At 36.8% G+C, this 25,745-nt stretch overlaps 1 protein-coding gene, 1 long non-coding RNA gene and 1 other non-coding gene across 4 annotated transcripts in view; 2 read left to right on the forward strand and 1 right to left on the reverse strand.

The window, feature by feature from the left end:
- The window catches only part of LOC103413820 (uncharacterized), a 50,105-nt gene that overhangs the window by 1,465 nt on the left and 22,895 nt on the right, over positions 1-25,745 (reverse strand). Inside the window, exons 2-9 of one of the 2 annotated variants that reach the window (XM_070814164.1) lie at positions 4,417-4,563; positions 4,094-4,313; positions 3,776-3,976; positions 3,599-3,669; positions 3,071-3,233; positions 2,330-2,911; positions 1,756-2,136; positions 1,596-1,671 (exon numbers count right to left, since the gene is read on the reverse strand). In XM_070814164.1, coding sequence (XP_070670265.1) covers positions 1,596-1,671; positions 1,756-2,136; positions 2,330-2,911; positions 3,071-3,233; positions 3,599-3,669; positions 3,776-3,976; positions 4,094-4,313; positions 4,417-4,526 — 1,804 coding nt within the window. In that variant the 5' untranslated portion in view covers positions 4,527-4,563. Of the gene's footprint in view, positions 1-1,595; positions 1,672-1,755; positions 2,137-2,329; positions 2,912-3,070; positions 3,234-3,598; positions 3,670-3,775; positions 3,977-4,093; positions 4,314-4,416; positions 4,830-25,745 lie in introns of those variants that run through there. The other variant, XM_008352260.4, reaches the window with a different exon arrangement.
- On the forward strand, positions 24,220-25,660 carry LOC139192488 (uncharacterized). Its single transcript, XR_011576671.1, has 3 exons — positions 24,220-24,678; positions 24,819-25,201; positions 25,287-25,660. It is a non-coding gene; the product is annotated as an uncharacterized lncRNA (long non-coding RNA).
- MIR394B (microRNA MIR394b) lies at positions 24,425-24,662 on the forward strand. The gene has a single exon (NR_120941.1). It is a non-coding gene; the product is annotated as a microRNA MIR394b (primary transcript).

Here is a 25,745-nt window from a genome sequence, read left to right on the forward strand (position 1 = left end):
TGTGATCTAATGGTCCAAATAATATGACTGTTGGATCAACCAACAGTCTTATTTCAAACCTCTTTTTTTTTCTTTTTTCATTTTTTACTTAAAATCCAACAGCTATGATCAAAATGATATCAAATCTAACGATTAAAAAAAAGATTTGTCAGCCCAAAATTAAATTAATGTCCTTAAATTAATTGAAATCAAATTTCACTCAAAAACTTTATAAACACGTCTGGATTTGTTCAACCATCCAAATCAAATTCCACTTCCAAAACTATTTCTTCCCTTTTCCAAACTTTTCAAGATGTTGCTTTGTGCTTGGCATGGGTTTCTATTAGCAAAGATGGTGCAATCGGCATAAACCAAAATAAAAGGCTCGTGGGGTAAAATCCTTGACAAATTAATTCCATCTCCAACACCAATCGAACTAAGGTGTTTACAATCGATGGAAGAGTATCGGCACAACATGTAACTTGTGGAAGGAATGCTTGGATAAAGCCATGGTTAATGCTAGTGGAAGGATTTTGGAAGAATAGGCGAGTGTCTCCCTTCATAGTTTATTTTTCATATGCACAATTGTATTTTCCAACTAATTGATCTTTGATTATTCCTTGCATAGATTGAGAAAGCAACACGATTTACAAGACAAGGGTTACACCCCAAAACTCCGTTTTAAGTTGTTTAATGCTTGGGATCCTCAAGGATTGTCCAAGGTGGCGAACCAATGTGGATCAACAATGCAAAAAATATTTGTTAATAAAGGCTCAAGCATTAATGTTGGCGATGATGTTGACAAATTGGCGACCCAATTTTCATCTATACAAGGCCGCCAGGACGAGAAAAGCAAAAGGAAGCAAAGAAAAAAGGGAAGATACAAGATGCAAGATCCGATAGGTGCCAAGCTTTGTTCCAAAGTTGAAAAAATAATTGAAAGGCGTGAGGAGACAAAAGAAATAAATCGTCCGAATGCACTTACTCATGGAGAAGCAAATGGAAAAGGAAGATGTAAGAGACCTTTTAGAGCAAGAAAGGTTCGAGTTTGAGGTAATGAAGGAGAACCTCAACAAATATACTCTAAGGGGGAAGAAGTTCTTCTATGATAAGCAACCAGAAATTTTAAGGCGCCAGCCATGCCACAAAGAATATGTTCGATTCATCTAATGTCTATTGCCCAAGTCCACCACCAACTCAACCAACTCCCTATGAATACTAGTATTAGTAATTGTTGTAATTTTTATTTGCCAATGTCTATTGTTTTAAATTTTATGTATTGTTTTAATTATCGTTCGTATTAGTAATTGTTGTAAGATCGAATTATGAATTTGTGTTTAAGAATGAGGTATGTGATTTTTCATTATTTATGGGAATTTAAATATTTTTAGCCTAAAATGTCCATAAAAATAAATTAGGACATGATTCACATAAATTTTAGTTTTAAAAAAGTTACCTGAAAAAAAAGGCTAATATCATTATTTAATAATCTCGGGCTAAAATTTTAAGCCATAACCATTGGAGAAGGGCAATTTTTTGGGTTATGGCTTAAAATTTTAAGCTTCATCCCCAACCATTGGAGTTGGTCTTAGAGGATTAAAAGGAAGCAAACTCACCTATGGTAAACTTGTGGAACCGTAGCATATCCATAACACCAACATGAGCCAGTGCACAACCAAAAAGATCAGGTCTCTGCAAGAAAGCAAATTTTTATTTTTTATTTTATTTCATTTTCTTTAATCACTCACAACAGGTTAAATAGTAAACAAAACTCGCCTGATTTATGCAAGCTCCAACGAGCAGTCCACCATTACTTCCACCTTCAATACACAACTTGCTCGGTTGGGTATAACCGGCAGATACAAGGTATTCAGCTGCAGAAATGAAGTCATCAAAGCAATTTTGCTTTTTAGAGAGGGAGCCTGCTTTATGCCATTCCTCACCATACTCTCCACCCCCACGGATATTGGCTATGCAGTAAACAACACCTAAATGCCTTGTAAGTACAATACGACTAACACTGAATGAAGGCGTAATACTAATGTTAAATCCACCATATCCGTATAGCAAGCATGGATGTGATCCATCCAAACTAATGTTCTTTCTGGCCACAACAAACGTTGGTATCTTAGTGCCATCCTTACTGGGAACGAATACCTGGAGAACGGAAAATCCAATCAATGAAACAGCACTCGAACGTTCAAACACTAGAGAACTGAAGATATATTAGAACTGATTAATGACAAAGTAGAATGTACTATGGTAAAATGTTATAACAAAATGAAGATAGATTTGAAAGAGTCAGATCAAGTTAGTGACAGTAAATGTCGGTGCAACGAGCTTCTAATACCTGATCAACATGGAACTCTGAGCGTTCAAACCCAGGAACCGTAATTTCGCGAAATACCTTCAAGTCTGGAATTTCATTGTCTAGATTACACTGATATATTATACCAGGGGTAAGAAAACTTGTAAACCCAAAAAAAACTGTACTGTCTTCACGTCTTGCCGAAATCCCATTAACCGATCCAATGTCAATCGGTAATTGATGCAGCAAGTTACCTGATTTCAAATCCCTTACCTGTACAACATACTTCACATCACTCAAGTAACTAACAATCATTTGGGTACCATTTACAGCAGACGCTGATTCAAGAACATCTTTTTCAGATTCTGGGAGAACGTCAGTCCAAACAGTTGGTTCCTTCAGATCAACTCGGACCAACTTATATTTTGGAGCATCCTTGTTTGTCAGAAGAGTAAACACAGTTTCATCATTTGCACGTGCATCAAATTTATCAATAACCTTGATAACTGGCAGTAAATCGTTTTTCCCCCTTAGACCTTCAAGACCATTAGGAAGTGCAGACATGTCACAGTAATAAAATTTGTTGACTGGGTCGCAACCCTCCGCAACATACAGAAGAATATACTGCAGATTACAAGAAAATAAAAGAAAAGTTGGTAAAATCGCAAAAATATGGAGACAAAAATTGACATATCTTCATTTCAAAAACAACACATATTACTACTGCTTCAACAATAAGAAAATGAGAGCCATAAAACCCAGGAAGATAATAAATCTACTTACTTTCCCATCAACTGTAACATCAGCTCCAAACGTGTATTTAGGATTTTCAGAATCCCTCCAGCATAATATGTCTTCTGATTGATCTGTACCCACAAAATGATAGTATAATTCGTGATAAAGATTTGTGTTGGTCTCTGTCCCAGCATCAATATCTTCTCCTTCTCTACAGAATAAATGAGCAGGCTAAGTATTTAATTTCACTATTTTACAAAGCTTTTGCAATCAAGGAAATCTCAAAATAAATCTAAGATAGCTATCCACTGCCATAGTCTCTGTAACATCATATCTACATTGCTATACTCACATCCCAAACTTAAGCACAGCAGAGCCTTGCAATTGCCAAACCATCTATAGATCTTCACCAAATAAGTAAAGCAACAATTTATACACCACTTCTGTCCCTTTCTTTTAACTTTTTGTCATTAATTTTTTACAACTGAAGTTTCAAACTAACAGCCATTCTGATTATATAACCGCATAAAAATCCACATGTCACACTTTAAAGTAAAGATACTGAATGCTTCTTACTTTGGAGCTGGATAGCGGCTGTAGAAAAACCCTTTATGATCATGTGTCCAGCAAATATCCGAAAACTTGACCTGGAAACCAACATTGACAAAAAATCGTAAGCTCAGAACGACAAATAGTCTCACTGATAACACTCGTTTCTAATTACATCAAAACAAGCGTAAACTCAGCACTTACCCAAGATATAGTTTCAGGCTCGACCGCCTTATCCTCAACCCGCATCACTTTAATCGTTGCCCAATCACTGCCACTTGAACTAAGGGCATAGGCCAAGTACTTGGCGTCCTCACTAATTGAATAAGTGTTCAAAGAAACAGTCCCATCTTCGCTAAGCGTATTTGGATCAAGCAACACGTCTGCTTTTCCATCCAAACTATCCTAAAACCACAAATTACACCCCTAAAAAACACATACAAGGAAAAAGAAACAGACGAATATATCGAATGGATGAAAGCATATGCAGTTGGTACTCAAATTCTGAGGCAAAGGGAAAACCTGCACGTAGAGGACACTTTGGGCTTGAAGCCCAGTGTTGTGGGTGTAGAAGTACTTATTCCCTCGCTTAAGAGGTGGATCATAACGCGGGTGATCGAAAAGCTGGGTGATCTTTTCCCCAAGCTGCCCTCTCGTATCGCATTCCTTCAGAACCGACTGCGTCAGTTCTACTTGTTTCTGTACGAACTCTTTCGTCTCTTCGGAGTCGGGATCCTCAAGCCTAAACGATGGAAGAAAACTCCAAAATTCAATCAAATTCTTTGAAAACAAAAAATGGGCGATTAAAATCTTCAACCCTAAAAAAGTGGAGTTGCTTGTATTACCATCTGTAAGGATCGGCGACCTTGACGCCGTGGTAGTCGTCAACGACGGACTCGTCTCGGCGGGCGGTAGGGTAGTGCAAGGGGACGTCTAGGGCACGGAGGGAACCCATTGCGTTCGTGTTTCTAGGTTTTGGGAGAGAGGAGGAGGAGGAGGAGGAGAGAGAACGAATTGGAAATGGAATTGATTTGAGAACTAGAGGTGATGAAGGCGGCGGTGTTATTATAGACGATGACGTGTATATGAAAGGGGCAGTGGTATGTCGAGCATATGACAACATGGCTTGCGCCCAACGCTTAACGCTTGGTTTGTCGCCCAGAATATGCGTTCATTATGTGTTGGTTTATGTCGCCATAATTTTTTACTAGTAGCCCTTTTAAGCCAGACCACACAAGCAAAAAGCATTGAATCCCATGACTCTCATAATTGTGGTTCGATGGTTTATTCCAATAAAAAATGTAAAAGATGATTAATACGTTAACTTTTTATAAGCTATGTCATTTTACGATAACGCATTATGAAATGAATTTAAGACCCAACACTTATCTTAGTATTAGTTGCTTGAATTTCTATCCAAGAAATGAATCCGGGCCCGACAATTGTTATTTTTAAGGATGAGATGACCCATAGAATCATAATCATAACACACTGATTCCATGAACAAATCTTAATTAACACATGGTGATAGTAAGTTATAATATGGTAATGTTGCACAAGTACAAGATTATTGACTAAGGATAGTGTTACATGCATCTTAGTTTTACTTCCCACATATTTTTTGTTAATTTATGTATAGATAACACCACCATTAATTAACCTCAATGTCAATAGTTAAAAGCAAGATTTCCTTAAACAAGGGATGAAGCACGTCCGCATACCACATTCATCTCATAATTCCCTAAACAAGATTTCCTTAAACAAAATCTGGACTTTCATATCTATTCCTGTGCATGATCAATCATGTGTAGATATTAGATGCGCACACAGAATATGCAGAGATCAACACATTCATTTCTTGTTGCTTTTTTTCAAAACCAATATGGACTAGTTATTTTGAGGCTTGGTAAGTCAAATTTTCAACCATCGTTGTACTTTTCCAGAATGTCTAGATTTTATCCATGTTGAGTGCTGTCGTTTTTGAAGTTTAGATTCATCTGTGTTCGAATTGGATATCCTTTCCAGTTAGGGGTCTAGGCATGAGATGGCTAAGTTAGGCGAAGTCATTTACCGTCTCATAGCTTCTGATCGGTTGTCCCCAGAACGCCTTCTTGATTACATGGACCTCTCATCGGAATACACCACTATGGAAATAGCAAACAGGATTGAGGCTGCTGTGCACATTTGGAAGCATAAGCACGCAAAACCCCGTCTAACTCATGTAAATTCTGCAAAGTCATCCTGGGGTGCAAAGTTCAAAGGTTTTGTCAATTACGTAGAAAAGAGTAAGCTTCTCACGTATAGGGCAGGTACCCTCTTACAGAATCTGAAAATACTGTTCCCTGGCCTCCCACAGACCGCTCTGGACATGAACAAGATTCAGTACAACAAGGTATGCGCCTAACAAATTTTATCATCTTTGCTCGAATACAAGTGAGCACATTTTCTCTTCAGTCACAAGCATGAACAAAAATATTGAAACTGGAAGATTACTAATTCAATGTTATGCATGAGGAGTCTGTTTGCTCCCTAAATCCGCCATGGGGCCTTGTGGGCAAGCCGGGGATTTACTTCACATACGAGATTGGTGGGTGCGGGCGTGCCACTACTAGATGCCGCTAGTAGACGGGATTTGAATGATTGAGGTTGCACCTTTTGACTTCAAATCAAGAGATTGTGTCATTTGAGTGGGAGTTGCTCAAATTAAGGTTCTTTGTTTGCCTTAAAAATAAGGACTTTACTTATATGGAGAGATAGAACAATATGTAAATGATAAGGTTGCTTGGAAATATAAATGACAAAGGAAAGTGACTAATATTGCAGATTGCTTGTAATTTATATGATTGGAAATGAGTACATAAAAACTACAAATCAGATCGATACTACAAGTGAGTAGCAAAGCTAATAAACAAGAAAAGCAAAGGATACTTGGCTAAAAATAAATGTCTACAAGGAAGCTGATAAGCTAATTTGAGTAGAGTTTTGATTGGTTGTTGTGAGTGTCCATAATCCTTGTGCTTGTGCTCCTTTATATAGAGGTCTGGAAGAAACCCCCTGCTGAGGTTTTTGTACTTGCTCGAAAGAAGCTTGGGCAGCTTGTATTGTGAAATATTTAGAATAAGCAAGTTTGAATCTCCACCACATATCTCCACTACTTGTAATAAATTAATAATAAAAAGAAGCAAGCTGTCTTCTTTCACATGCCTCCTGGAAGAATGTCTGCATGCTTTTCCAATCAACTTGAAGGCATGCAAATCTCCACCACCCAAACAAATTGGAGAAACAATATTATAATGTCCACTTGCAGCCAAATATTTTTCTAAGCTAGCCTTCTTGCATAATAATCCTCCAAATGCCATATTTTACCCCAATGACCCAAATAAGTAAAAATGGGCATATTTTGAGTGCAAACAGTGCCCCCAAGTTTTACAAATTTGAGCAAAGTTTGTGAAACTTACAACTCCACTGCTACCAGGAATGATGTCGAAGCTACCTCTTCAGTCTTTCTGTTGTTGATAACTTCGGCAAGAGGAGCAAGGCAAATTGGAAAGAATGTTGTCTAGCTTGTGCTCCTTCTCGTTGATACCAAAAAAATGTGGGAGCATCCTTATTGATTACAAAAATAGTAAACTAAAAAAATGCCCGAAGTCGGGCAAACTGGAAAATAAATGAATAACTTGGGCAACTATTTTTTTTTGTCTTTTTCCTATATCTTTTTCTTTTTGCCTCTTTATTTATATATATAAAGCTCTTTCGGGCAGAGCACCTTTTTTTACTCTTTAAGTATAAGATATACAGGGAGCTTAAGGGGAGGGATCTCCATTTTTTCAAAAAAAATGGGGATACGCTCCCCACCGTTAGATTGACTTTAATGAAATTGTGTGGTTGAGATTAAAACACAGGCCATAGAATCTCGACCACAGGATTTCATTTAATTCAAATCCAACGGTGGGGAGCGTGTCCCCATTTTTTTGAAAAAATGGGGATCCCTCCCCTTAAGCAATTCCATAAGATATATATAGTATTATTGGGTAATAGTGACAGACAAACATGGAGAAAGAGAAAAAAGGGAAAAGAGAGAAAAAAGAGAAGGGAAGAGGGACCGACACTATTTCTGGCAACAAAGATCAGAAGAGACAAGGAAAACAAGAGGAAAGATAGAGAAATAAGAGAAAGAAAATGACAGCCACTTGGGCTTCGGGCTACAAGAAGAAAAGCAGCCAGTCTTATATTATAATATAAGATATATTTTTTTTGTTTCTTTTCAGTACTTTTCTTCTATATGTATATATATATCCCACTTGATCAAAGTAAAGACAATAGACTTTAACAGAGACACGGAGAAAGAGAAAGGAAAAGAAATAAAAAGAGAAGGAGACAGAGGAAGAGAAAGAAATAATAAAAAATAAAAAAGAAGAAAAAGGGCGAGACCCTCTTTCAGACCAAAGGAAAACATAAGAGATAAGAGGGAGAAACAGGAAGAAAAATGAAGAAAAGGAAGACGACAGGGAAAGAGAGAGAGCCTTACAGTCTTGTATGATTAGTGCTCACACACTCCTCTCCCTAGCCAGCAAAAATCCAGAGTTCTCTTCCCATACCAAGAGATAATCAGATTGCATTTGTTGCTCACTTATCCGTTCCATTGAGCTGCACTGGAATTTGCTATGCTGGTTGATGTTCTTCGCCCAAGCTGTGATTCCAAGACACCACCCATGTATTCGTTCTGGAGCCACAGCGCCACCCCGGGCTCATGGGATTTCCTCGCGCTGTCTTCCCCATTTTTGGTTTTTTCGCTGCTCGCCTCATTTTGACAGATTCATCTTTCGCAAAATTTCCATCTGGTCGTTGAGGAAAAGGCCTGCTCCATTGAAGCATGAGTCATAGTTTGGGAAGAGTATAATATTCTGATGGCGTCATCTTGGATGGCAGAATGACCGAGAAAAGCTCCGTCGGTCATTCGGGCAAACTTCAAAAACAGTTTTCTGTACTCTTCCTCCAACCCCAGCTATTCAACTTAATCTGAGAACCCAAATAAGAATATCAGGTGGCCATTGATTTTTATACGACTTGTTGATGGGAACACCGTTGATCAGAGCTGGTGAATGGTTACCAACAGCTCGTTTTGTAATGGAGGAAGCATGTTGCTGTAACCGCCGCATGTCACTAATCTTTGATTGCTGCCTAAGCAAAGACTACATCATGTGGACCGTCTATGTGCTCTTGACCAATGAATTAGGGATTCTGAAGCCTTTTAATTTCATCAAATTACTCTTATGCCCAGGGCCACTTCCTCTTTGTGATTTTGTCGGGCAAGGTTATAGCTCCATCAGGGATTAGCGGGCAAGATAGCCCAGTCAGGCAAGATACTCATGCTCTAGTGACAACGGCTTCCAACGGGTTCATTCTTTCATACGGCTCCTCCTTTTACAAATGGCCATGACTTCTTATCTTTGGGATATATGAGCATCATATATTTGCTCCATTTCCCAAGTCGCTCGATTGCTGCCATTGTCTTGAGTTCCACCAAGAATATTGCCAGAACTTCTTCAAGAGTGGTTGATCTCCATACATTGTTCGCCAAAGCCCTCGGGCAAGATTGTGGCTTTCGTCGGGCACCAGCAATTGGGCAAGATAACCCTATGCTCCTCTTGCAATAGCCATTGAGAAGCTATTTGATAAGTTTTTTAGCAGGAAAGCCATAATTTTGGCTCTTATGAAGCTCCTCATTCCATGAATCAACTGCTCAGATCTTTATATTTTCTGTTTTTTTTTTATATATATATAGCTCACAACCCAATTCGGGCAACATAAAGAAAGAGAGAACAAGAAAAAGAAAAGGAAAGAAAAAGAAAGAAAGGAAAAACAAAAGAGAGAGAGAGCGCCCTTTCGGGCTGACTGAAACAACAAAAGAAAGGAACAAAGAAAGAGAAAGAGAAAGCCCCCCAGCAAGAAAGCCAGACAAAAACAAGAAAGTAAGAAAGCAAGAAAGCAAAATCCTTTTGTGGTTTTTGTAATTTGTAATTTGTAATTTCTTTTTCTTTGCGACATCATAATATAAAAAAAAAACACAAAGCCCTTTCGGGCAAATAGAAAAAGAAAACACAAAGCCCTTGCCAGGCAAGTTTGAAAAAGACAAATAAAAAGAAAGACTTGTCAGGCTATTAAAATAGTAAAACATAAAAATGACAAAAGCCCTTTCGGGCAAACCAACACCAAAGGAAGAAAGCCCTTAGTTGGGCAACAGAAATGCCCACTCGGGCAAATTACCAAAGCAAGCCATATTTTTTTTTTATATTTTTCTTTGTTGTCTTTTTTCAAAGCTATACATATAATATAATATAATATAATATAATATAATATACACAAACAAAAAGCCTTCGGGCAACACACTTTTATTATATAAAATATATATCAAAAACTATATATAGCCCTTTCGGGCAACATTTTATAAAATATATTATAATACTATATATATATATATATATATATATATATCCCTTTCGGGAGCAATTTGACTACATAATATAATATAATATTAGATATAGATACATAGATATAAAAATAATCTTTTCGGGAAGCAGAAAGACAAGTGAGAAAGAAACAGGAAGAAACATAAAAAATAAAGAAAAGAGAGAAGAAAGAAGAAAAAGAAAGGGGGAGAAAACAAGATAAAGAAAGAAGCAGGAAACCTACTTTGGGCAGAAGAGGAAACAAAACAAGCCCTATTCGGGCACATTGGTCAACCCCTTGATTGCCCATATATCTCTTAACACTTAAATCTTTTTCTCTTTTTAAAATTGAGTGTAGAGAGATCGGATCCTCCATTTAAATTGGTCATGCCATATAGCTTGGGAACCATAGGAGGTGGCCATTCATGTTTGATCTCAAGCTTTGCTCTCCTTGAGATCTTGATATAGACGACATGCTCGTGTTGGCGGGGAGGAGTGTATGAGCTTTTTTCTTCTTCTTCGGGCTCCACATGAGGTGTGAGTTCGAGCCCCCCGAGCGTTGGTGTTTGGCCTACAATAGCCATAAGCTCCATCTTAGCCGTTATCGGTTTCAATATGTCGGCTTGGTCTCCTACAACCATATCCATTTTCATGGATTTTTCATTGAGTGGGGCCATTGTTTGGCCTTCATCAACGTGTATGATTTGTTCTTCCTTGATTGTAAGAGGGTGAGTGTGCTTTGTAGAGGGGATTCGACATATTTGATCTATCAACTTTCTCAAAGTTTCTCCAAAAGTTGTATAGCTTTCCTCCACCCTTTTAAAACAGTTGGCCACCTCTTCACCATATTCGATGCTTGCCACCTGGAGTTTGGACACCTTCTCTAATTTGCCCACATCTTCTTTGTAGAGCTTTTCATCTGGATGATCATGAGTTGGCATCTCATATATTGGCTCTATGTACTCATTGGAAGCATTTTGATACTCAAAACCATTTGTTGGCCTATCATAATACTCATGAATGTGATTGCCTTCAAAAGAATAATAACCTTCATCATAGCCATAAGTTGGCCAATCTTCAAGATTATTATTTATTTGATGGCCATGAGTTGGCCGACAATCATACTCCATAGGACTTAGTATCCTTCAGCCATGTACCCATAAGTTGGTAACTCATAGGTTGGCTCTATGTGATAGCCATAGCTTGGGCGCTCTTCCACACCGTCATCCTCCAAAAAAGCAGAAAAATCATGAACATAAGGATTGTTCATGATCTAACTTCATATAAGTGTCCCACCGAGTGTGCCAAAATATGTTTGCTCCCTAAATCCGCCATGGGGCCTTGTGGGCAAGCCGGGGATTTACTTCACATACGAGATTGGTGGGTGCGGGCGTGCCACTACTAGATGGGATTTGAATGATTGAGGTTGCGCCTTTTGACTTCAAATCAAGAGATTGTGCCATTTGAGTGGGAGTTGCTCAAATTAAGGTTCTTTGTTTGCCTTAAAAATAAGGACTTTACTTATATGGAGAGATAGAACAATACGTAAATGATAAGGTTGCTTGGAAATATAAATGACAGAGGAAAGTGGCTAATATTGCAGATTGCTTGTAATTTATATGATTGGAAATGAGTACATAAAAACTACAAATCAGATCGAAACTACAAATCATATCGATACTACAAGTGAGTAGCAGAGCTAATAAACAAGAAAAGCAAAGGATGCTTGGCTAAAAATAAATGTCTACAAGGAAGCTGATGAGCTAATTTGAGTAGAGTTTTGATTGGTTGTTTTGAGTGTCCATAATCCTTGTGCTTGTGCTCATTTATATAGAGGTCTGGAAGAAACCCCCTGCTGAGGTTTTTGTACTTGCCCGAAAGAAGCTTGGGCAGCTTGTATTGTGAAATATTTAGAATAAGCAAGTTTGAATCTCCACCACATATCTCCACTACTTGTAATAAATTAATAATAAAAAGAAGCAAGCTGCCTTCTTTCACATGCCTCCTGCAAGAATGTCTGCATGCTTTTCCAATCTACTTGAAGGCATGCAAATCTCCACCACCCAAACAAATTGGAGAAACAATATTATAATGTCCACTTGCAGCCAAATATTTTTCTAAGCTAGCCTTCTTGCATAATAATCATCCAAATGCCATATTTTACCCCAATGACCCAAATAAGTAAAAATGAGCATATTTTGAGTGCAAACAGAGTCTTATTTGAAAAAAAATGCATGTTGTTGTCTTGTATTGTTGTTCTCTAGTCGGAAAATTATGCTGTGAATTTTATGTTCTAATCGGAAGAACTTAATTTCCCGCGTGCTGCAGCATGTGGGGCAATCGATCCTTGAGAGCTACTGTAGGGTGATGGAAAGCATATCCTTCGACATAATGGCAAGGATAGATGATCTACTATATGTAGATGGTAGCACCAAACAGCAGGCAGCTGCGGAGTCTACGTCTCTGTATGACCAGGGAAGGATTGGTGGCACATTGCCAAAACAAAACAGAAGCGGATATCACCCAGTCCTTCCTCAATTCATCGTACCTCTTCCATTATATTATCAGCATTGGATCCTCCTGTGAATCAGATAGGTTGAAGCCCCGGTGGAAGGACACATAATAAATCAACAAAGAAAAGTAATTTCAGCGACGCGCTGGATGATAAGTTAGAACAGTTAACCTTTTGATGATGTTGAAATAGTAAGCTGACCAGTTTCTCTGTGATATGTAGCCAATAAGGTTAGTATATGATACGCTGTGTTTTATTACTCTATGATCCAGTAACATAGCCAGATAATCCGATGCTTAACTAACTAATGCAATCACGATGACCGAGAAATGCCATGTCCAAGTGTTACCGTACAATCTGCTGCAAAACTTGTTTATACAAATGCACGGACAAACAAAACTTAATTATTTAGTCCAAAAAAAAAAAACCACACGTTGCCAAAGAGAGTCGATGTCTTCGAATGAAGAAACAACACGCCAAAGAACCTGATTTTTTTTCTGCGCAAATTATTATGTGTTTAGGCAGATCCAAATCCATAATATGAAGCCCAAACAAGCCCATTTGCGTTTTTTCTGTACTTGGGCTAATGGGCTCATTTGTATTCTTCATATGATGTTAGACTTAATTTAAGATAAGATCCCCTTGATAACTTATTTCTTTTTTGATAATGTTTGTGTCCATTGTCAAGGGAACATCATAATCGAAATTGTTAATTCTCTTTATGATCATCTAAAAATTATATATGTAAAAATCAATTATTTTGGAGATTGGTTAGTTATCTATGCGTGTTAAACCAATCAACAGTTTTGATAACAAATGACATCTTCATGATGAATCTTCCATTTGTTTTATGCATATGAATAGCTAAAAGATCTCCAAATTGAATATTGAATGGTTCCGATTATGATGTTTGGACGGTAAAGATTCGTTAGTCGTAAATGAATGACAAATAAGTCATTCCATATAGGAATACGACCATTATCCTTTGTTTTTAGTTTTCAATTTGTGCGATAAAGAATAGAGATAGAGGAAAAGTTCATGGGAAAAATAAAGAATGGACAAGGATGAAGGGAGGGTTAGGACCGTAGGAGGAATGAGGATGAGGGGGAACTGGAGAAGTGAAGTAGATAATATCAAAATAATTAATACTTCAAATTTTTTTTATCTGTTGATTATTTTCATTTTGTGTCGATTCATGTACATTCATTTTATATCCGTTCCACCATTCTTCTTTGACCCTTTTTCATTTTCCTTTAAACCCGCTTGCTTTTTTTTATAGACTATACATATGATACGAAAAATAAAAACTAAAAACTAAAATTGAATGGTTATCAAATTATTCCTTAATTAATATATACATTTTACACGATAATAAAACATACAATCTAAAAAATTAGTAGGATTTATTAAAATAAATAATGGTTTGACAATAATAACATTTAACAAAACCAGGAATCTGAATTTGACTCAGTTAGGAAAATGGTATTCTCTTATAACATGTTATGGAACTTAATAATAATGAAGAAATAGCATTCATGATGATCTTCAATATTTTAAGGGAATTGTTATTAGTACTTTAAAAATTTTATTTTACACTTCGCACCAATGCATTTTTCTTTATAATTACAGAAAGTTTAAAATGTTATATAAGATTTTTTTAGTACTAATAACAATTCCATATTTCAAACTATTGACAAATATCCCTTACTAGTGTGCATTATGCATAAAATGCATGAAAGACATCCCTCTTTACATAACCACATAATATTAATTTACTATAATTGTTATTTTATTAGACATATATAAATAACTAAACGATTATTAAATTAAATAAAATTTTAAAAATAATTTTAAAGTGATAAATAGAATAACTGGTTTAAATGATAATATTTATATGATAAAATGATGTTGTCACATCAAGAAATAACCACTTGCATGCAAACAGTAAAATATTATCATTTCTAAAAGAAAGAGAATATACTTACTGATCCATCATCCATGTGGAGTTAGAGATGAAGAGGGAGTAAGGTCTAAAATATCGATTATATCGGAAATATTGGTAGTTCAAAAACATAAAAATGTCTATGGAAATATCGGGATATTATCAATATCGATAAAAACCACGCAAATTGTAAGAAAAACTTGGAAATTTTTATTGAAACTTTGCAGGATGTTTATTTAGTCAATTATCTATTAGTTTATTACAAAAAATTGGAAGGAAATGCATTGCATGATAGATTTAATTTATTTAAGTTGATTATATAGCGAGCTGGCAAACATTGTGAGTGTAGAAAATATGTAGTAATTAATGAAAGAAGTTTAAATACACCATAATCATTTATATATAATGAATTAGTACAATATTTTACACTTTATACATTGCATGGTAAAATACATGAGTGACTTAGTACCACATAAAGTTCCTATCAAGGTCTAAAATATCGATGATATTGGAAATATCGGTAGTCCAAAACACGAAAATATCGGGATAATATCAATATTTTAGACCTTGAGAGGAAGAGACAGGCATGCAGTAATTCGCCAACATCACCATCAACATAAGATCGCCATATCCCTCATCATTCTTGGGAGAAAACTCAAACACAAATATTATGGCTCCCAACCCTACAACCAAACGACAACCCCGCAAAAACCTTTTAGATTTTTACAAATAGTTTCCATCTATAGTATAAGTGATATAAAAACAAGGAAAGAATTCTCATATTTTAATCGTTTATCATGCGGTCTTTTTTCATCAGGTACTATTTGTATTTAATTTTAAGTAAAAAAGTCAAATAATGTCTGATCGCACGATGCACGATAAATGATTAAGATGTGAAGATCCATAAGATCCTCACAATTTGAATCTAGATAGGATCCATATCCAAAAACCAAGGACCAAACCCTACAATCAAACCAGTCTCTCTTCGTCTCTCCTTTGCAAAATTTTCAAAATTTAATTAAATGTGAAATGTCTAAGAGCATCTTCCAAAAAAACCTTTAAATTTTTATTAAGTTAGTAAGTAAACGGTGTTAAAAGTTTATTTTAGCCACTCGGTTTAACATTGAGCATTTGATTAATGGAAGAAGATCCTATTCGGATTCACTTTGTGAAAATCCTAGAGATTCCCACATCCTAATCGTTTATTGTACGTGACCAATTTTTATCAGGTATTATTTGTGTTTAATTTAAAATAAAAAATTAAATAATTTCTGACCGTATGATGCACGATGAATAACTAAAATGTGAGAGACCTAGGATCCCCACAATTTGAATCCGAATGGGATTCAAATCCATGATTCATGACTATGAATTTAAAAAACAACTGTACTTTATTTATTATATAGAATTCATTATAGAGTGTGTCCGCGATGAATTTTTTAAATTAACTATTTAAAGTAGTTTTACAAGTTTTGTTTAGATGCTCTAATATGTGAGGAAACGCTAAGACTACGAGAAGAGAGAGAGTGGGGATCCACTAGAAAAGAAACATCCATAGCTCACGCACAATCATAAAAAAGGGTGGATTATTCCAGTTCCATGCATCGAGTTCTGCGATATATCTTCTTCTAGCTCTCTTTTGAGTCCTCCGCTTTCCAAAATTGAACGACTAGTCAACCACATTTCAAAACAGTGCTACATTTAATTGATCATTTGACCTTTGGTAAAGTAAATATTAACTTCTGTTTTCATGAATAAATTTTATGTTGAGCAATTCCCTTTTGTTATATATGTTGCAATTGCAAATCGAAATATTCGTGCCCACCAGCCCATAATTCCATTGCCACCATCGATCCTAATATAAATACACTTTTTCAAAAAGGAAACAGAAGAAGAAAAGTAGGGATAAAAGCAGGTTAAGTTGCACACGGAGAGAAAGAGTAGAGGAAACAAAGCGCATGAACTTTTTTCTGGGCTGATTAGATCGACTAATTAGGAGTAGGAGGCAGAAAACTAAAAGGACCGAAAAGTTTACTCCATCTGTTTATTTCTTTCGATTCTTGACCTTAAAATTTATTTTGATTTCTCACGTCCAACAGAAACAGATACAGTACACAGTGTTTAAAGTTTTGTATGCTTAATTTGCCTTTTAAAAGTTAAGCCATATTATTAATTAATATATTTTGAGTGTAACTTGTATCATATATGACTCATGTAATTCTCTATGGCACCAGCTAGAGAGGAGTATTCTATGGGAAATAACTTTAGTTAATTTGAAGAGAAGTTTTCTGTTGCATGATATAAGAGCAAGTCCACCCCTAAGGATTTTGTGCCAGCACTCAGCGCATTTATCCACTCAATTGAACAGTAATAGACCTCAGTAAACAGTAATAGGCCAAAGCATCTCCACCCCTAAAAATACGCTAGCACCCAGTATATCTAATATTATATTATTTTATTCATATCAATTAATATTTTATCATTTATTTTATTTTTTATTTTTTCTTCTTTCTTCCTTTCCCTCTCCGATCCTTTCTTTCTCTCTCTCTCTCTCTCTCTCTCTCTCTCTTTTCCAGCTCACTCCCGTGAGCTCTCCTTCTCCTTCCTCTTCAAAACCTTCCATTTCTGCACGCCATCCACCCTTGCATCTCCGACGCCATCCACCCCTGCATCTCCGACGCCGTCGACGCCGTCCTCCTGCATCTCCACACCTCCGACGCCGTCGCTTCGTCCTCCCGTCGTTCTCCCTCCGTGGTTCCTTCCCTCCCGACATCCTCTCCCGCCTCGACCAGCTCCGCTCCTCAGCCTCCACAACAACTCCCTCTCTGACGTCATATGCCCTCCGACGTCACACTGACGTCAGATAGGCTGGTCCCAAGGTCTGTCGATTTTAGGCCGGCCTGTGGACTGGCTTGGGCTGGGTGCCAGTCGATTTCACAGGCTGGAGTGAATTGACAGGGTGCCAGCCTGGTTTTTTGACTGGGTGCTGGGCTCTCTTCTTCCCGGTGGAATTGCTCTAAGTGAAGAGAAGTTTTTTTTCAAATATCATTCTATTTGTAATATAACACGTGGTGTACTGACCTTTATATTCCATATACACTAAAAAATTTATCCTTGGTGAGTATGTTTGGTAGTTCAATTAATAAATATTCCTAACTACAAAATTAATCAATATTCCTAATTACTTCAACATCGTTTGGTTTTTGGTTACACCTACAAGTTACACGACCCTTTAGTCTTCATACGTAGGCAAGGGAAGGTGGATAAGAGAAGAGAGCTTGTTGAAGGTTGCATTGGAAACCCTAGCTAGGGTTTTGAGAAAAACTAATGTTGTGGGATCGATCGTTCACTCTCTTTTCCAGATGATCAGTTGATTAATAATAGCTCTGTCTAAAGTTTAAACTTTAAAATCACTGACAATTTCTTCTGGAAAATGGCAAAACAAGCGTGAAGTGTGATTAAGTAATTTCTTTGTCCCAATGATTCAATCATACCACTTCTGACAGAAACTCAGCCATGACAACTGGTATGGACGCAGAGAGAAAGAGAGCGACTAATGGGACGTTGACAGGTCAGATGAGAACAAAATAATGTCAATTTTCAGTCGATGAACATTTATTCTACGTGGGAGTGGGATCCTAATTTCTACTCTTCTGGTACTTCTGAATAGTTCCTTCCTTCCTTCCTGTGAAAACTTTGAAACTGTGAAAATATTTATTGGGCATGGACCGTATAGTTGGAGGGTAGTTTGAATCAATAAATAGTACAGAGGTTGGGTTGGTCCATAGTAAATGCATGCGGATTGCTAATTGTGACTGTGAGGGAGATTTAGTTTGTGGAAGTTTGCTCTTAGAAATAAATAAATAAATAAAATAAGCACATATTATGATCTAGCAGGGAAGTAATAAACTGAGGAAGAAGATGATGGCCTGGGAAGTGATTTTGATGAAAGCATATGGGTTGGGTTGTGGGTGTCATGAGTAGGACGTATCAATCGACAAAGGGAAAGATTTGTTGTCTGAAATTAACCTCTCAGAGACTACTCGATGCTATACAAATTTAAAAAGCAAGCGCTGCACATGATGCATAGCATACACATAGTGGAATTATGGAAAGGAAGCACTAAGACTATTTACTGTATGGTGTAATAATTGGAGAGGATTGACCTAAAATTTACCTTTTAGTTACATCGTCAAGTGTAAAGTATATTGTGCATTATATATAGGTCAAAATGAATACATTTTGTTGTAGGAGGGAGATGATCATGGGTACCTAAGATTCCAAACTTAGTGGTTTTTTAGGGATCAGGATCCTCTCCTGAGCTAAGGATGAGGATCCTTCTGACTAAGAAGTGTGGGCCGTTGGATGAAAATTCAACGACTATAATTATTATAACTTTAAAGGGACCCCCTATTTGTAGCCGTTGGATTTTCATCCAACGGCCCACACTCCTTGGTCAGGAGGATCCTCATCCTTAGCTCAAGAGAGGATCCTGATCCGTTTTGTAGGACCCCTTCATCAACTGAACAAGGTTGTCCATTAAGCTTGTTACTGAGTTTGTCCATTAAGCTTGTTACTGAGTTTGTCCATTAAGCTTTAGTTTAAATGCTTAGATCTTTTTTAACTGGTCAATTTTTATTCACAAATAGTCAAATACAAATCCTGTGAAGTTCATTATAGCATCATTCAATCAATGGAGTGGTAAAATTTAACGGAATTAAGCTAGCTCTTTAGCTGGGGACAGTAATATAAATGGTATTGATTATATGTTGTTGTCGTTGTGATATTTCATACTAAGTATACAAAATCATGTAGAGATATATAAAACTTACACGTATGTCATGATATCATTTCATTGACACATGACACTACGGCCAACAATATACCCCTAAGTACTTCTACAAACTAACTGGTTGGCTCACGTATCATGGGACCTTGTTGCAGATCCTCGCTTACTATATTCAATTTTGTTATATCTTGATACGTTCCTCTAAAATGAAAGACTCCCACATAGTCCAATAGAAAACCTATTTCCACATTACAAACTGTTCATTAATATGTTGGAGCTTACACTTTTTTTTTCTTCGAAATCTCGAGCATTATTCATTTACTACAACCAACGTATTTCTTAATGCCTAGTCATTCATTTACTACTAGTCTTAAGCTGAAGTTAGCGCATCATTTTGAAAATTCAACTGAAGAAAGCAAATTTGAACCTAGTAAATCGAGCTTGAGAGATGCCTAAAAATAATTTACTCTAATACCATCATAAAACTCTTTAGGTCCTAGGTGGCCTACGACCAACATTATAACCCAATTTAACCATCCTAGGTCAAAACAAGTTGATAAGATCTTCGTTTTTAAGTTTCGTGTCCCTTCCATGTGACGACGTAGAGATGTCAAAAAAAAAAAAAAAAAAAAAAGAGAAGGAAAAGGCTATTTCCAACCGAAGGCTGGCCAGATGGCTCGTTTTAACCCTCTAGCCCTCCAAGATATTAATATTTTAATGAACAATACATGGCAATATTTAGCCTTGTCACACAAAATCGTCTCCAACTGAGGGCCAAAGGGTCATAAGGTCAAACATAATTTATTATTTAAAAACTACAACTTAAATTCAAATCCAACGGCTAAGTGACGTTAGCTAGCCATTGGATTTGAATTTTTTTTTTTGTTGCTATAAATAGGGTGGATGTTGGGCTATAATTCAAAAAACTTCGAATTCAATCCATTTCAATTCAATCTCTTTCAATTCAAGTTTGCAATGAATTCTAACTTTGGGTCCTCTTTGGATTCCAACTGGGGGTCCTCATCCAAATCCAAACTGGAAGAAAAATTGGCGCAGATGAAACAAGAAGATGAAGAGTCTAATGAAGAAGCTGAAGTAAGGCACAACAAACAAAACAAGTAGTAGCCATGGTTGCAACCATGGTGTGTCAGCCAACTGAGGAACAACCTTAATGGGGTGGCTTTGTTGCTGGTCACTCTTACAAACCACAAAACAGAGTGATGACATATGCCAATCTGATGAACAACTACTTCAACCCCAACTCGGTGTACACAAAAGAGGATTTCAGAAGTCGCTTCCGGATGAGGTGTTATGTCTTTGAGCGTTTGCTTTGTGATGTCTAGCAGGTCAATCATGTTGGGTTTTTACGGCTCAAAATTAGGATGATGCAAAGAATTAGGTTTGTGTTACCTATTTGGTTTTGGTGTCCTATTTGGGTTTGGATTTTGACTTCTTGGTTTCCTTGGTGGAGAGATTTTGTTAATTACCTATTTGATTAGGATTTGGATTTACTTCATATTAGGATTCTTATTGTAACCTAAGTCATATGCACTATAAATAGGACATTAGGGTTAGTGTATTTTGTGTGGCTCATTCGTGTGACAATTTAGTGAGAGTCAATTTGTGAGTTTGTGAGTTAAAGAGCAATTTGGGAGAATCTTCTCCGTTTGTTTGAGTTCTCTACTCGTTTGGTTTAGGGTTTGTAATTTGTGGGATTTGGGTTGTGAGAGTTTAAACACTCATTTGTAATCTCCGTTTATTTAGTGAAATTCTTTGCCGTGCTTCGTCCATGGAGTAGGCTTTACGCCAAACCACGTAAATCTCTTGTGTTAGTTTGAGATTGTTTGTTTTAGCTTTCACCTAAGACGTTGATATTTGGTACTTTGTTATAATTCGCTTCCGTTTAAGCATAAAAGTACAACAAATCCATACTTTCGACATAAGCGGGACATAGCAGGCCGTCCTGGTTTCTCACCTCATCAGAAGGTTACTGTTGCACTATGAATGATAACCTATGGCTCCCCAATTGATTCGATGGATGAAACCCATGGTATGTCTGAGTCTACATACCTTGATACTCTTACTGAATTATGTGACACAATTGTTCAGCTTTACAAAGACGAATACCTCCGCGAGCCAAATTAAGAATATCTGGATTGGCTCATTCGCAAAGCTGAAAACCATGGGTTTTCGGGCGTTATAGGGTCATTAGACTACTTGCATTGGGATTGGAAGAACTGTCCCACTAGATGGCAAGAAGGCTTTTGCAGAAGGTCGAGAAAGCCAACTGTTGTGTTAAAGGCGATTGCCTCGTATGACACATGGATTTGGCATGCTTTCTTTGGAGTCCATGGATCCCAAAATGACATTACAGTTCTTGGGCTTTCACCCCTTTTCAATACCCTGACGGAAGGTAAAGCACCTCAACTTGACTACTACATCAATGACCTTCAGTACAATATGGGGTATTACTTGGCAGATGACATCTACTCGAAGTGGGCGACACTTGTCAAAGCAATTCTAAACCCTCGGAATGACGCCGGAAATTTGTTTACCTTACACCAAGAGGCATATCGAAAAGATGTTGAGAGAGCTTTCAGTATTCTACAAGCACGATGAAAGATTATCAGCGAACCGGTAAGAGGGTGGAGTTGAGAAAATTTGGACTACATCATGATGTCTTGCATCATATTACACAATATGATTGTGGAGGATGAGCAAGATAGGTATATTGATGGAGAGTCCGATGACGACCAAGACGATCCAAATGGGTCAAGAAGGGCTTGTGCAAAAATATATGAGGAGCCTAATTTGCCTTTCAATCCAAGAATTAGTAGTATATCTGTAAATGATCACATGAGGCTATAGAATGATACGTTTCCGTGCCACAAACAAGTACCTACAATATGATCTTGTTGCACATCTTTGGGCAAAAAATAGCATGGAATAAGCGTTTAAGTTTTATGTTGTTAAATGTTTTTAAAAATGTTGTTTAAGTTTCATGTTGTTAAATGTTTTTATTTATGTTGTATAATTTTCATGTTGTTTAATGTTATTTAATGTTGATTAATATTGTCTAATGTTGTTTAATATTGTCTAATATTGTCTAATGTTGTTTAATATTATCTAATATTGTTTCATGTTACTTAATGTTGTTTCATGTTACTTAATATTATGTAATGTTTAATGGTTTAGGAAGTTATAGGGGAAAAAAAAGAATTTTTAAAATTATTTAAACAAATTTTGTAAAAAAAAAATTTGAAAATAACGGCTAGCCGTTGGGTTTTTGAAATCTGGCCCGGAACCAGCTGACTGGCTCATTTGGGCCAGCCGGTTAACCTTTTGGTCCTTTTTTGTCCAGTGGGGCCCACGATCCCTCTGACCTGGTCCTCAGTTGGAGACTGTTTTCGCGTTGTTTTGTATTCTCTGACCCTCTAGATCATTCGATTGGAGATGGTTTAAAGTAGCAGGTCCCCAACAAAAGGCCGCACGATGGCCTATTAATTGGTGCAGAGTTTTATAATACAAAACCTCGATAACATTAGTAATTATTCTACCACTTATAAGTTAATCTACTCAGCATTTGCTCTACTAAATACGTACGTCCAGTCACCCCTCCCCCCCTCTCAAAAAGGATAATCGACATTATCCTCCAAGATAAACGGGATATGGGTGATCGTATGCCTTAAGATAAAAAGAGCAATACTTATTCAAAGCTGTGTTTATAATATCAGTATTAGTAAAAACATTGATATTTAAATTTGTGAAAATATCGTTAGATATATCGAATATGGATATTGCTATTGGTCTCAATAGAAATGAAGGAAATTTAAAATGAAATTTTAGAAATTACCAAACACGAGTTTGAACGAAATATAAAAGTCTTTCTAATATTTAACAAATGTGTCAAAAAATATCTATCAATTTTAGTCTAAACTCAAACATTTCTCCCATATAAAATGAAGTGAAGTTCAGATTTTACCCTCAATTTAAATTTTCAATCATATTAAAGAAATTTTAAATATTAATTCTAGGCTACAGTAGCAAATAAAATTTACCACGTAACCGTCGTATTATCCCATTTCTCTCTCTGTCCATTCTCTCGTAAAGTAAAGGAAGATTTTCGAAAAACACAAAGTAAAAGGTGTTTTGTTTCCTTTTCATTTTAGTGATTTTCCTTCCTTAAACACCTCAGAAAAGACGAGAGAGAGAGAGAGGTGACGTATCTTATTGGACTTGTAGTGTAGGGCATCAGAAACGAGGGAGGGATGGGAAGGGAGCTGGTATGGGATGGGGTGAAGAAAGAGAAATTTTTAGTTGTGACAGGAACACAAATGATACATTATGTGTTTTTCTATAAGTGGTAAAAATTTTAATTTTTAAGTTATTAACCTTTTATCACACAGAATCTACTATTTATATAAGAACACGTGGTATACCACCTCAGGTGATCGTCACATTGAAAAATCTATGGTGAAGAAGGAGAAATTTTTTAGTTTGTCAGGCTAGCACATTAAACATCATTATATAAGTGGTTAAAAAGATTTTCTCAAGTATACAATCATGAAATTTTTTATTTTTTTTTTGAAGTATCTAATAATTTGAATTATAACACTTAGTTTACCTGATTGTATTTTGATACACTAAAAAATCTCTCAGTGAAAAAGGGATTTAATTGGGTGTGAGCGAGGACAGGAAGGCAGGCAAGAAAAGAGTGAAGGGGAGGGTTTCATCAGAACCGAGGGAGGGGGAAAAGTGGGGAGAAGAATAAGTATGATGATGATACATGATAGGGTTTGATATCCATCCTTCGTAAAATATGCCTCCTGTAGCCTTCCCTCTACGAGTAGGATTCCAACCATCCGTCGATTCTGTTCAGATTTCTTCTCTGCTGTCTTCTCTTCTCATTTTCTTTTTGACCTAACTTACCCCTCTCTCTCTCTCTCTCTCTCTCTCTCTCTGTGAAAAGAGTACTGAAACCTATCTCTCAATAAATTAATTACACCGACAACCTCCCATCCCATTTATTGTGAGTACGTAATAAAATAAATAGAACCATCTGCCTCTCCTAACCCTAATAAGCCTTCACTCCTCTCCAATATATACGTACGTTATCGCTGTCCATCTCTATCTGTTTCTGTGTTAGAAGAATTGTATGCGTGGGTCTCGTAGCTAGCTCTGTAAACGTGGATGATCACGTGGGTTTCGCAAAGCGTTTCTTACAGAGTTCTTTGGCATTCTGTCCACCTCCTCTTTCTTCGATCTCTTTCTCCCTCTCTTGCTGTGTATGTATGTGGTTTAATGGATGGAGGTGGGCATACTGCCAACAGAGTTCTGTTGGATTCTCTTTGTAAAACCCTCGTGAGTGTATATATGTATCGTTACGCAGTACTCGATCCTCCTCAAGACACAAGGGTAAGAACTATTCATCTGCAACGGCATCAGTTTCTGGTGGTGCTGCTAATCCTGATTCCCCAGTTCATTACATTTCCCTATTTTGTACAAATCAGATGTTTTTTTTTCATCCCATAATTTATTGGTCTGTTAATTTGCAGGGTCCAAGAATTATGTTGCCTGTTGAGCACTCTTGAACAGCGCAACCATCACCAGTGTACTCTTGAAATTTGTTTCTCTTTGACCAATTACACTTCATTTTGTGCCTGTTGAGCACTCTTGAAATTTGTTTCTTTTTAATAATTGATTGGTGCCGCGACTGCTGATGATTGGGAAGTAGCTAGCTAATGGAGCCCTAGTTTCCGATTGTGTTTTGCTTACTTGTGTAGATATATACCCAATTTCTGAAATCTTTAGTTTCTTACCTCATCAATGAGGGGATCAATCTTTTACACATCCCTGTTTACTTCTCACACACCCTTTTAAATTTTCAGCCGTCGGATCAGATAAATTGAAGAAGATTAACGGCGAAAAATTAACAAAGGTGTGAGAAATAAAAAAATGTGTGTGGATAATATCCCCTTAAGGTTTTCTGAGCCTATTTCTGTTTGTTCTTTGTTTTTTACTAGGGGGCGGGACAGAGGGGCTCAAACAACATAACGAAATCAATTAACCTATAGCTAGGGTTATCAACTCCTAAGAGATCATATGGGAGGAAGCCAAGGAAGCAGGATGAGGGAGGTCAAAGACTCTAAACAAAGGTAGCATTTGATGATGGACAAGAAACATCATTAGAACGCTGTCAGAACAAAAGTGATGGCTAAGGCTTCCTCAAGTGTTGTTATCTTTGACATTAATGCTATCTTTATTAGCAGTGATTCCTGTTTCTTTTCTTTTCTTTTCTGATGTGTAATGATGCTGATTACAAGATTAAATCAATACCAATACAAAGCGGTATATTAGTGATCATGGCATGCATGCATGCCTGCCACAGTTGTGTTTAGTGTCAGTGATTTGTGTTTTAATTATGGTTTTCTGGTGGACCAACGTCTTTTAATGTCACGACCGATGAGGCCATTGCAGCCCTA

Source organism: Malus domestica, chromosome 15, assembly GCF_042453785.1.
Source record: "Malus domestica chromosome 15, GDT2T_hap1".
NCBI lineage: Eukaryota > Viridiplantae > Streptophyta > Magnoliopsida > Rosales > Rosaceae > Malus > Malus domestica.